This window comes from Poecilia reticulata, linkage group LG18 (assembly GCF_000633615.1).
Source record: "Poecilia reticulata strain Guanapo linkage group LG18, Guppy_female_1.0+MT, whole genome shotgun sequence".
NCBI classification, from domain to species: domain Eukaryota; kingdom Metazoa; phylum Chordata; class Actinopteri; order Cyprinodontiformes; family Poeciliidae; genus Poecilia; species Poecilia reticulata.
In genome coordinates, this window is record NC_024348.1 from 7,205,913 (window position 1) to 7,218,343 (window position 12,431).

Below are 12,431 nucleotides of genomic sequence, written 5' to 3' on the forward strand. Positions count from 1 at the left end.
CCCGCCACAGCGCATTGTAGATTTTCTTCCCGCCACAATCATTAAACGGATCTGGTGACGCCAATCTCGCGATACAAACTGAGAAGTCAGACGCACACCAGCATTTTTAAGGACAACTGCCGTTAAGTCGTTTATCCACAGAAATAGCAGTAAAGCACAAATATTAAGATGAGGGAGCACTGGAAATTATTGAAAAGGGTTATTGAAATTACAGGAAAAACAGCAAATTTATCTATATTTAAATTGTCTTAAAAACATAATTTGTAAATTAAAAATGTTATGTGTAGCTTATGTTAGTTTAAACTTAACTGTTTCCATAAATGTTTACGTTTGTGGAAACTGGAGGAACAAGTGTCTTTGTTCTTTTAAAATCATCTATCCATTTAAAATACTAAACAGATTTTCCTTTAAAAAAAAAAAAGCATTTTACTGATTAATTTTATGGTTTTTTCCATTGTTATTTTTATTCCTTAAAATAAATTCAATAATTTCAACTGAAATTCAAAAAATACATGCAAAACAATTATGTTCTGATCATGTTCTGTTTATTTCTTATATTTCTTTATTGCTTTTTATTGGAGTCTCTCTAATGTTCATGATTTGTCTAAAGTAATTAAAGAGAAAAAAAATCAAAATAATTTGAGAAAATAGAAAAAACAAAAACAAAGTTAACACCAAAGTGTAATAAAAAAAATCAGTTATATTATAACATAAAATATTTTATTTCATAATTAAAAACATTGCCAGAATATCTACAATGGACCACACCAATAATGGCATCGTTTTATTCATCTGGAAACTTTCTTTTTTTTTTGGAAGCAACTAAATCCTTTTATTCCTCAGTCAACCCGCCACTGATTTCTATAGTGTGTTAGGGCCATTGTAGATAGGGAAAAGAAAGGAGAACATTTCTCCAAAAACTTTTTGAGATTGCCAGAAAACTTGGACATTTTTCAGTACAACCCTCGCGCGGTCTTGACACGCAGCAGTACCGCGGTGGATGTCAGTCAGACAACGGGGAAGCAGGGAAGTTTGGATGGGGGGAGGGAAAGGGGGAGGGGGGCGTCGCTGTCCCGTCAGACCGTCAGTTTCCGAAACCACCCCCACCCCAAAATAAAACAAACTTATTGTAAAATGCTTGTGGGGTCTAAATGAGCTTGGGAGGGTTAAAAAGTCAAAAATTTGTTAGAAAATAAAAATCTCAAAAAAGGGAAATTTTAAAAGTTGCACATTTCTAAGATTTATTTCAAAATTTGAAACATTTGCTAATTTTCATCTTTTCAACAGTTTTCAAAAACAAATTTATAGAAATTTCTAGATTTTTGGGCAAAAAAATATATTTTTTTTCAATCTGCAATGGTCCTACTCTGTCACATATTTATTACTTTAATGGGGTAAAATTTTTTCATAAAAAAAAAATTACAATGTATTCCCTTTACAGCAAAGGTTAGAGCTGGTGTGTTTATTTCATACTGGTATTCCTAATTTCATCCAGAAATGATCACAAATCTGTATATGCAAACTACGCAGCACATGTTCCAGAAGCTCAAATGTACAGGGGGAAGCAGACGTTAGCACCCGTTTTGTGTTTCTGACCAGCAGCCGTTCACTTAGGAAAGTTGGTCAAAAAGTGTCTTTTAAAAATGTGTTTGACAAAATTCCATTTCTGGCAGGTTCCCTTTTCACCCGCCATGTTTAACTCCTTGCACGATCTTGAGATGGTTTGTGCTTGCCGTGGTTGTCGGTTCCCAAACGTCTACATTAGCGCAGATGACAAAGAAAACCGAATCGTCCAAAACTCCCAGAATTCGTTCACAATGATCCGTCGTCCTTGTAACAGTAAAGGGAAGAGCGCAGATGAATAAAACAAATGCATCAGCAGGTTTCCCCCCCCCCCCCTCCACCACCTCTACATGTCATTTTCCTTATTTTTTCTTTTCTTGAAAATAATTAAAAACACCACAATGTTCATATAAAATGTTCCTTGTTTTATCAAGTTCATTTCTCTTTTTTTTTTTTTTCCAATTCACAATACATGATCAACATGAAATAAGTGGAGCAGCGTTAGCCATCCGTCTGTCTGAACGAATCCAGTGCTTGCAAACAGGAAACCGGAGGCGACTTCCACCCTCCTGCCACTGTGAGGTCTTTGTTCTTGTCCCCGAGATGATGTGAGTGTAAGAAAAAAAAAAAAAAAACGAACAACAAACCACTTACGAGCCGACACCCGAGTCAGTCATACGTGTTTTGTTTGCAGTTCATTTGTAGTATTTAGTCCTGTTTGTGTAGCATCGTTTCCGTTCTCTATGTGACGGTGGTGGAGTTTGACCCTCGGATGGCGCACCAGGCCATGAACACGTCTCTGTGGAGAAGAAACAGCGGGAGGGCCGGGGAGGGTATTGAAAATAAAATATGATTAAAATGACTCGGCAGTCCTGACACCTTAAGCCGGAATACATTGAAAACACTTGGATTAAACTAATTCAATTCCCCAACGATTGAAAAGATAGACGAAAGTAAGATATGACTCTGCAGCCATGGAGCATTGTGTTTCGCAGAGTTTTGTTGTACAAAATACATTTATTCTAAGTACTGGAGCTCATTCGTTCCTATTGTTGCACCTCAGAATACACAAGTCATCTCTCTTCTTATAATAAACATTTCCATCCCCACAGGCTGCAAAAACACCAACATAAGCACTGAAATAGCCACGACTCGCCAGCAGATGGCGACAATGATACAAACATCAAGCAGAGATGTTTACTGTTCAGTCATGACTGAGGGTTTTGGGACTTCTAGAAAAGGTAATGCTACCCTGAGTGCTATTAATGTCAATGTTTTGTGTGTGGGGATTTGTCCAAGTGAGCGAGTCCAATGAAAATTGTGCAAAAAAACAGAATCAAAACATCCTCATGTAGCAAATTTCCACAATGATTCCAGATTTTATAGGGAAAAAGATTTTGCCAACCAGAATCAAGGAAACTTCACTTATTTCTCATGAAAAGCAATTTGAACTTACAAAATAGTTTTTTAAACATCCATTTACCCTCAGAAAGGAAAAAGACGCAACGACAAGTAATACAAGATGTCTTAACGGCACACTTTTGTTATTTAGCCAAACAACAAATGGTTTTAATTGTAGGTTTTACTTTCTACAGAGTCAGACTTCGAGCTGAATTGAAATATTTTGTAATATTTCACTTGAGGTTAGCCTGAAATAATTTAACAAGATCATTTACCCTACACGTTTCCTGCATTTATTTCAGGTCTTTATAATAAAAAGGGAAGAAAAAAAAAGATCAAATTTCAGGTTTGAACTGAGGCTGTGTCACTATAGTTCTGGGTAAAACTAATTTACAAAGGTATTCTTCATCTGATGCAAACTGTATCTATTTCTGTACATTTCTGGTTTTTATTTCTGCTCTAAGTAAATTGTTCTATTAGCAAATTGACTTTTTTGGGTCTGTATTCTCCAGTTAATTAATTGATGAGATGATTAATCACAGTTAATCCCGATTTGGTAAATTAATCTGATTAATTGCAATTACTCTCAAATAATCATGTTCAAGTCAATTGTGATTAATTGCTTCAACCCTAATCAACAGATTGATTCATCTTTATTGCGACGTGTGTAAATACCTGCAGTGTGTGGCGACACACTCGTTGCTGCAGTACTCCTTGTCCCAGTCTTCGCTCTCCACCGCTGGCTTGTTGCAGCCGGCGCGGACGCAGATGTTTGGGGCCTGCGCGGCGGTCACACTCAGACCCGGCGTCACGTTCACCTCCACCTCCATCTGGAGCAGCGGACAGAAAATCTAAACCATGCAGAATAACTCGGGTACGCATCAAAAGTACAGCAGCATACCCCTTCCTCCGCTTCTGCCACCTCCTCCCCTGCCATCACCACGGCGTCCGGCTGCCCCACCTCCACCGTCACGCCAGATGGGGACGTCAAAGTGCTGCCAGCGTCGCCGGCTGCCGTCACTATGATGGGCGTGGCCAAGTCCTGCTGCCGCGACGAGGGGACCACTTTGATCTGCAGGGGAGGCGGAGCGGTGGCCGCGCCGCCTCCCCGAGGTTTGGCTTGCAGAGGGGGAGGAGCCTGCTGCAGTCTGGGCGGCGGCGGGGTGCTCTGCATTTGCTGCAGCGGGGGCGGCTGGCGCGGCGAGGAGGCGGTGGTGCTGGTGACGGAGATGCCGCCGGACGGAAGCGGCACCTGCTTGATGATGATCTTGGTGACGGTGGGAAGGTTGGGGGTGGGGCTCGGAGCCGGGGCCGGGGGCTTGGCGCCGGTGCGGGACCGCGTGGTGACGTGAGGCAGGTCCAGGATGATGTTGGAGGTGCAGATGTTGGTGATGGTGTTCTCCTCGGGGTTGTAGTGCTGGGACCTGGAGGGTCGTGGGGTCAAAGTGGAGGCTTGCGTGACCACCGGAGGAGGAGCGGGGGCAGGGGGCGGCGGCGACGGTTCAGTTTCCATGACTTCAATGGGAGCCTGAGGAGAAAAGAGCTGCTTAGATTGCTGCAAGATTTTTTTTTCTCACGTCACCTCAAAACCAGGGCTGCATCTAACGATTATTTTAGCTATCGATTAATCTCTTGCTTATTCTGATGATTAATCGATTAATCGGATTTAAAATCTTAGCACATTCTGCATGTTTTTCATTTAAGCCCTTTTACAAACATTAAAAGATGCAAATAAGTAAATAATTCAATTCCTTTTTAAATGAGAAAATAAAGTTTGTATTGCCTGAAACAGCATTCCTCTAGTGAACACTTGATCATTTACATCTCAAGAATTTGAAAAGCTCAGCTGTTCCCTGAGTTTTTTTCTTTTTAAATGCAAAATTTAAATATATTTAAGTTACTTAGTGCTAACTTACATATGAGTATGTTGTATCAGCAAAAGCCCTTTTTTTGAGTCTGCAGTTAATAGGTAATTAGTTGAGCATCATTTCAATAATCGATTAATCACCATTAATCGTTTCAGTCCTACTCCAACTCAGACTTACCTGGGAGTTCTTGTTGGCTCTGTACTCTGATAGCGCTTTCAAGTATTCCTTCTTTGCGGCTTCATTTTTCCTTTTGTAAACCTGAAGGAAAGTCAAAACATTCAACACCACGAATCAAGACTGATTCAAATATTCTGCAGCATCCGATTGCGCAAAAGACAAAATGTCCTCCTACTTGTTTTTGTTCCTCTCCCAAACTGTCCCACATGGATGCCACGATCTTGGAGACTTCTCCGAACGTAGCGTTGGGGTTCTGGCCTTTAATGGCCGCCTGCGTGTCCCTGAAGAACAAAGCGTAAGCCGACACGGGTTTCTGAGGCTCGTTGGGGTCTTTCTTCTTCCTCCCCTTTTTTCCTCCTCCTCCTCCACCTGCTGCTGCTCCTTTCCGTCCGATGGCCGACGAGAGGCTGGAAGTGGACGCAGAGACGGGGGACTCCGACATGGAGGGGTCGAGTGAGATGACGCCGGGCGAAACAGCCAGAGACACCGGAGACTCGACCAGCACGCTCTGATTGGGGGAGGAAAACAATAATCAGTCTGGAAAGTTCTGAGATTAAACCAATCACAGGATTTCCTCAACATGGAATTGATGGTGGCGCTCTGCCACGGCAAAATAAAAGCCACCGAACCTACTTTTTTAATGTATGCCAGCGTATTATGAACCTGGCGGGCCACCTGGCTTTACTCGCCCCCCAACCGGAATGACCAGGGTTCATTTTAAGTAGAGTTTTTTTATACACTAGTAACAGTAAAAAGGGATTGAGCTGGGTTTACAGTTGACGCACTGAATTGAGCGAGTGTGGGTGCGAACGAATTACACCTGATCGTTGACCTCACACGCTATTATTTACAAATTACTAACCGTAATCAGAGTTGGAAATGAATTTAAATATCATGAAACGTTAAATTGACTTCATCTTTAAATAAAACAACACTACTGGTTCCAGCCTGACTGACTGCTGTGCACTGCGCTGGTTTTAGGAGAGAAGAAAAACTGGAGACAAAAGGCTGAAGTAGAGAGAGAGAAATGGTGAAAGAAAGGTTTTTGAGGAAGGTTAAGCTGAATGTATTTTTAGCTTAAGGGTGTGAAAAAGACCCTTAAACTTGCGGTAGACCTACTTAATATAGTTTGGCCTTAATGCATCATGTTTATTGACATCTTGAAGTCTCCCTGATGATGGTATTTAATCAGCAGCGTCATGACAACTTCCCAGCCCACCACCACTTTTTATAAAGAATCCTAGATGAAACCCTGGATCATTTAAGATTCAGACTCACTCGTCTAAAGTCGTCCATGTCGTCGTCCTGCAGCGAGCTGGTGGGCGATGCCGTTGCCGACAATGGATTCTCAGGTGATTGGGGTCGCTGCAACATGTTGCCTCCTCCTAGACCGAGCCCCAGCTGAGCGCTCAGCTCTGATTGGTCGATAGTGGTCAGCTGGTTGGACCCCAGTAGCCCCTGGCCCATGTCACCCAACGGAACGTCTATGGTCACCGGAGATGAGCTGCTGAACTGAGACCCAATGGGGTGGCCCAGATCCTGAGGAACGGATGAAACCGGAGAGAATAAAGGTAGAGAAGATCTTTAGAATAACTTAAAAAAATAAAAAATACTCCTCACCATCCCCAACGAGGAGCCCAGCAGAGCGCTTCCTCCTGACTGGTTCATGACCCCCAGGGTCAGGTGCTCCAAGCCCTGCGAGGGAGCACCGACGTAGGGGGCGGCGAAGGACGGGTCGTCCCCTTCCACCACGGCGTTCCCTGGTACCACCACGCCGTCTGAGCCGCTGGCGTCCGACAGCTCGCCGAAATGAGACACCACATCGGACACGGTGAGTGCCGAGTCCGGGTCCAGAGAGATGGGCGGGATCTCAAACTCCTCATCGCCGAGGCTGGGGGTGTGGAACGTCTGGAGAGGAGAAACGGCAACAAGAGAAGGCAAAATGTATTTATTTTGGTCAAAAAATGATGGCTCAGGCCAGGGATTCTTCTCAAAACCAAGATTGGTTCCATCTCTGCGTGCAATATCATAAGAAAAGCTGTTGTTAACCAAAAAAGGCAATTTGAGATGTTTAGACAAAAGCGGTTTTGTTTAAACCTTAAAACAAACAAAAAAGTTGTTCTAGTTGGAATCTTTTCATTGGAATTTCCTGGAGCAGCGCCCCTACAGACGAGGAGGGGAACAGGCTTTTCAAAGGGTTCGTATCATTTGACACAGTGCAGCAGGAAACTGAACCACAGCTGCTGAAAATGTAACAAATGTTGCCATTTTTGTTCCCAATGTAACCAAATCCACTGAACTGTCAAGTGTGAAAACCCAAATTCTCAATCACACACACACACACACATACACACACACACACAAAGTATTCAGGCCGCGCCTCTTGCTAGTACGGTCCATTCTTCAATCACGTTCAGATTATTTCTTGAGCCTTGGACCAGAGCCATAAACGGGATTATTATTATTTTTAAGTCCAATTTTTGCTGAAGGTCTGGCAAATCCCTCCCACTAACAATTTGATTAATACTGGATTGTATCGCATCAATTAAAATTCTCTCTGCTTTGAATCGCCTATTTTCATGTAATCTGACATCAAAAAGTACCATATCTGTTGAGTAAAAATATGAGAAAATTCATAAAAACAGATGAAACCCCCAGAGAAACAGAAGCAGACGGCATTCAGAATGTCTCAACATTAAAACGATGTCTCAGTCCGAACACACAAATACCTACAAGCATGAAACTGAACAGCTTTAACTTGAGTTTACTGAGCAGAAAGAATAAAGACCTCATCTGGTCTCGATATTTATTGTCTTCTAAAATAAAATTGTCCTGTTCTTTGGTAATTAAAGAGCTTCGGGTCTGAATTAAGTCATCTTCTTCCCTCTCTATTTTTTTTTTCTTTTTACAAATTGGCCATAATGAAATTCACAAATTCATTTAAATTGCTCTTTATCCGCTTTTAATCTGGATCATTTTTGTAATAGTTACATTAATTCAATAACTTCTCGTCTTCATTTTACTTCCAACCTCAGTCATATTTTGCCATCTTGCCAACGACGCCGAAACTGGGGCTGAGAAGCGACATCTTTAAACCCACAGAAGAAGAACATTGAAGTCACACATCTGAGCCCGGCTACATAAAGTGATGCAAAGCGTTAAAGGTGTGGGGAGAGAAAACACCTGGGACAGGTCACGACTCAGACATATGAAAACGATCCTCAGGCGAGTCGTTGCTGCAGCTTTTTCTACGTTGATTCTAAATTTGTATCCCATGACTCGCATCGAGTGAAAAATCCCAAAAAATAGCATTTAGATTTGGCTTTTGGAGGCGTCTAAAGTAGCTCGGGAGCACCAGGATAAAAGCATTTTCAGCGGCTGCGATTGTTTTGATCATTCGCAGGCGGACGGCAGACCCCCTACCTCGGAGGAAGAGAGGAAGGGATGGCCGGACCCAGGAATCGACAGGTAGTTTTCGCTGCCGCCAGGGAACTGAAACACACAGGAGAAAACTGGGTTAGAGGCTGCGAGTTCCACTTATGACAAACTAATCCTGGCTTTTTTTTTCTTCTTTTTTTGTTTTGTTTTACAGGAAACAAAACAACAATAAAAAAGTGTTAACTTTGACTTACAGAAACACAGAGTGGCCGCCATCTTGGGGGTGAAGAGGGGAAGGATATTGACAACCCCCACCATCTTTTTCCATTTCATTTTAATTCAGCAAATTTCATATATTAAGTTTAGATGTTAACTTGTGCAATATTGCAAACAACTGCTTGGATGCAATATTTGCAAGTGTATTATAAATTAAATGCAATGTATGTAATTTCCACATGTCAAACTACACTGCCTGTTCAAAAAAAACCAACAGATTTAAAAGTCTATCCAAAAGCCTCCTCACTGTTATTGCAAGATAGTTTTTGTTTTGTTTTGTTTGTTTTTTTATCTGGTGAAAAATTTACTCCTAACATGGCTAGACCAATCCTTTGTTATTGTGACAGGGCTACTGACAAGTTTTCCCAGACCAAATTTTCCAGGATGATAAATTGTCCCAGATAAACGATAATATTTTTTGGTTTTTAGGCCATTTTATAAAAATAATAGCTTAGATAATGCAAGAACACATTCTCAAAGATCAATAAACTTTTAAATTCTAATGAACATCTAACACTGGACTTGGAAGACATTTAAAGTAAATTAAAAAAAACATCAGGAAACAGAAATAAAATGACTTTTGACGCATCTGTACACAGAATTATCCTCCAAAAAAGGGGCTAGTTGACACTAAAGCAGCAGACTGAAGAGGTTTGTCATCCAGAAATCATCCTGACTGTGATTTGCGTCTTCTTGCCATTTGCGACAATAGTTTCTATTAAAACATATTTGTGTGCCAACATGGCTCAGTCAAAGTCCAGGTTGGAAATTTGTAATACAACTTGAAATTTGTTGAACTTGCTCTATGTTGAAACAATACAAAACGCGTTGAATTTTATAGGTGTACCATGACAAAAGGTTCATGGCACCATGTGAAAATTTTTCCTGCCACCAAACCTTGGAGTCTAGATTAAAAAAAACAACAACAATGGGTTAGCTTTTGTTATTTAAAAAGGCTAAGCAACTACAAAAAGAAAATCCCTAAAAATACTAACTAGTAATTCACTTGGATGTTTAGCTTTGATTGTAAAAACAGGAGCCAAAAAATAAGTGACAGTGTTACTGACTGCTGCAGGAACTGTGTGTTTTGTTTCCTTTCACCTTGCTGTCAGAGTCAAATCCATTGAAGGCATGCGGGTCCAAGAACTCTGGATCAGCGTCGTGCTGACCGGTTCCGTCTGTTAAATCCGAGTAAAAATTGAGGTCCATGTTTTCAGCTGGGCCTTAGCATTTGCCAGCCGCTTCTCTTTGTTTGGTTTTGCAGTGAAATATTGTGGAAGCCTCCTCAGGTAGCTGCTAATGGGGATACCAGTTACCCCCTCCGCCGCCACCTCACTAGCTGTATCTGCTTGTTCCGTCCGCACTGACAGCTCTGCTGCTGATAATATGGGGGAAACACTGGGCATGTGTTGCCCCCAGCAGCCGTGCCAAAAATAACCCGTCCGCTGTGCGAGGCTAGCCGCCGGGTTAGCGTGGCCGTTAACCGTCTTTCTTGCTGACTTGTCCCACACCGCGGCTTTTAGCCCCTTTAGCCAGGCTACACCGCTACCGCAAGGCTGCGGTACTCAGACCGCCACCGCCAGCCCCGGAGCCCGTCTGTCTGTCTGTCCGTCCTTGGGCGTTTCATTCGGACTCCTTTCGAGAGTATCAGCCGACAGAAATGTTAACGTAGCCGCGAGAGGTGTGGGGGAACGGTTCAAGGTGTCTGACAGGCGGAGGAAGACCGAGCAATCCGCCGTGTCTGCGACGTGTTAGCCCGGGCTAGGACGCTCAATGGATTCCCGAGACGTGGATCGGGGACAGCAGGGTAAAGTTACGCGGAAGAAGAACCGGATGTCAGGTGAAGGTTTCAAAATAAAATCGAAAAGAAAAGAGGATCAATAAAGTATTTTTGAAATTTAATTTAATCCCAATTGTCAATTTGACTATTTCAATTCCAGTACTAGCAAGCTGCATGGACTGGACAAACAACCACCAACAATTCTGCAACAGGTCTGCATTTCTTTTCCTTCAAAAAAGAAAGGAAGGATTCTGCATAAAGAAGTCAGAAACAAAAGTTATTAATGTTGAAAAAACTGGGAAAATGGGTCCAAAGAGGAGTAAAAAAAAGTAGCAAACCACTGTTGGTGCATCTACATTACCAGACATTTAACAAAGCACTTAAAACCAGTCAAATGTTTGTCCACAATCACTGTCTATAAACTAAGCTTGAGTTCATTTAAAAAAATTTTTAATAGGAAATGGTTCTGTGCCAAGAATATTCAATTTGACATGATTATTTTTAAACTGCTCCAGTTTCAATTTAACATGATTTAGAAATAAATATCAATGTTTGCATTTAAGAATATGCTTATTTTTATTTAATTCAGTCATGGGATTATGTTTGAAACATACATTCAAAGCGCTGGGAAAAAGTTGTCACGTAAATATTTCACATTAAAAAAAAACAAACCTTTCTAAAGCTAACAACTGGCAAATCAGCTTTACTGGAGGTTTTTAAAGCATGAACACCCCGATAAAAATCATGCATCAAATCAAGCCCAGACTTTGAGTAAGCCACTTCATAAACATTCCCTTTTTTGTTTTTGCTTTATTGGATTAAATCACAATCCATTTGGACACAAACCCAAAACCAGACAATGTCGTTACATCAATTTTTCCAAGTCATCCAGTGACAGCTTATCACACTACCACCACCATGTTTGAATATTGGTATCATTAGTATGATGGATGGAACAAGTTCCACTTTTGTCTTGTCCATTCTCAAAATATTGTGCCAAAACCTATAGGGCTCATCAAGATGCATTACAGAACATATAACTTTTTGCAGGGGATTTTTTTTTTTGTCCACTCTCTCTTACTGTTAACTAAAAAAGGCAGGAAAGGCATGGGGTCCATTTAGATGCTGCTTTCGTTTCTTTATGACCTTCTAGATATTACTCCCAGAGTAATATCAGTAGGCCAGCCACTCCATGTTTTCTCAATTTGTGGCTCATCCTTTTTTTTTTCCCCACGTCATTTTATTTTGAAAACGCGAACCGGAAGTCGCCTTTTAGAAGATACTAGAGCCAGATATCCCTTTGCTACATATTGACTATGGCTCGACAATAAATTTGAAGGAAGATATTTTTCAGAGTGCTTTAACAATTTGAAAGTTAAACATAAGTATTAATTAATCTACGTCCTCATTGGATCCGTGCTAACATATTTTGTGACTAATCTAAAAAATGTGTGTTATGACCGGTAAAAGTTCAAATAAGATAACTTACTAAGACTGGCCAATCCTTGATAGGGACTTTAATCACTTTAAACCACATTCAAGCATCGGTAACAAGTTGTTAAGACTAAAAGTTATGTCTACAGACCCCCACGTTTGCTCTTTAATCGTAAAAGCAGTTTAACTGAATTTTAAAAGAGCATTTTCAATAAAGTGACACATCAGATCAGACCAGCTGATCCGCTCAACAAGGCCATCATTGTGATTGTGAAGACCAAACATCCTGTGTTATAGTTTATTAATCTTATATTTCTACATGAAATATGTTCAAAACCAACTACTCTTACCTCCATCCTCACCCCGAAACCTGAATCACGTTTTGTTTTGTTTTTTAAATCCCACTTTTTAAGCAGAACTTCGCCCACAATTTCCACCAATATAACATGGCACCGGCTTCCTGATTGTACGCGTTCGTGGAAGTGACGTCGTTAGGCCGATAAAGTATGTCAACGTTTCAAAATAAGGGTAAGGCTATGAATGATGTTAAAATG

General features: G+C 41.2%; 1 protein-coding gene across 2 annotated transcripts; it reads right to left on the reverse strand.

Moving 5' to 3' along the window:
• Window positions 1-1,429: 1,429 nt before the first annotated feature.
• tox4b (TOX high mobility group box family member 4 b) lies at window positions 1,430-12,366 on the reverse strand. Of its 2 annotated transcripts, none has more exons than XM_008435277.2 (9): window positions 12,228-12,366; window positions 8,433-8,501; window positions 6,630-6,917; window positions 6,288-6,548; window positions 5,185-5,517; window positions 5,010-5,090; window positions 3,866-4,492; window positions 3,640-3,794; window positions 1,430-2,362 (listed from the first exon to the last, which is right to left on the reverse strand). In XM_008435277.2, the coding sequence occupies exons 1-9, from the start codon at window positions 12,231-12,233 to the stop codon at window positions 2,305-2,307; spliced, it is 1,878 nt and encodes a 625-aa protein (XP_008433499.1). In that variant the 5' UTR covers window positions 12,234-12,366; the 3' UTR covers window positions 1,430-2,304. The 2 variants fall into 2 exon arrangements, with proteins under 2 accessions (XP_008433499.1, XP_008433498.1); XM_008435276.2 differs by lacking the exon at window positions 12,228-12,366 and adding an exon at window positions 9,765-10,478.
• Window positions 12,367-12,431: the final 65 nt, after the last annotated feature.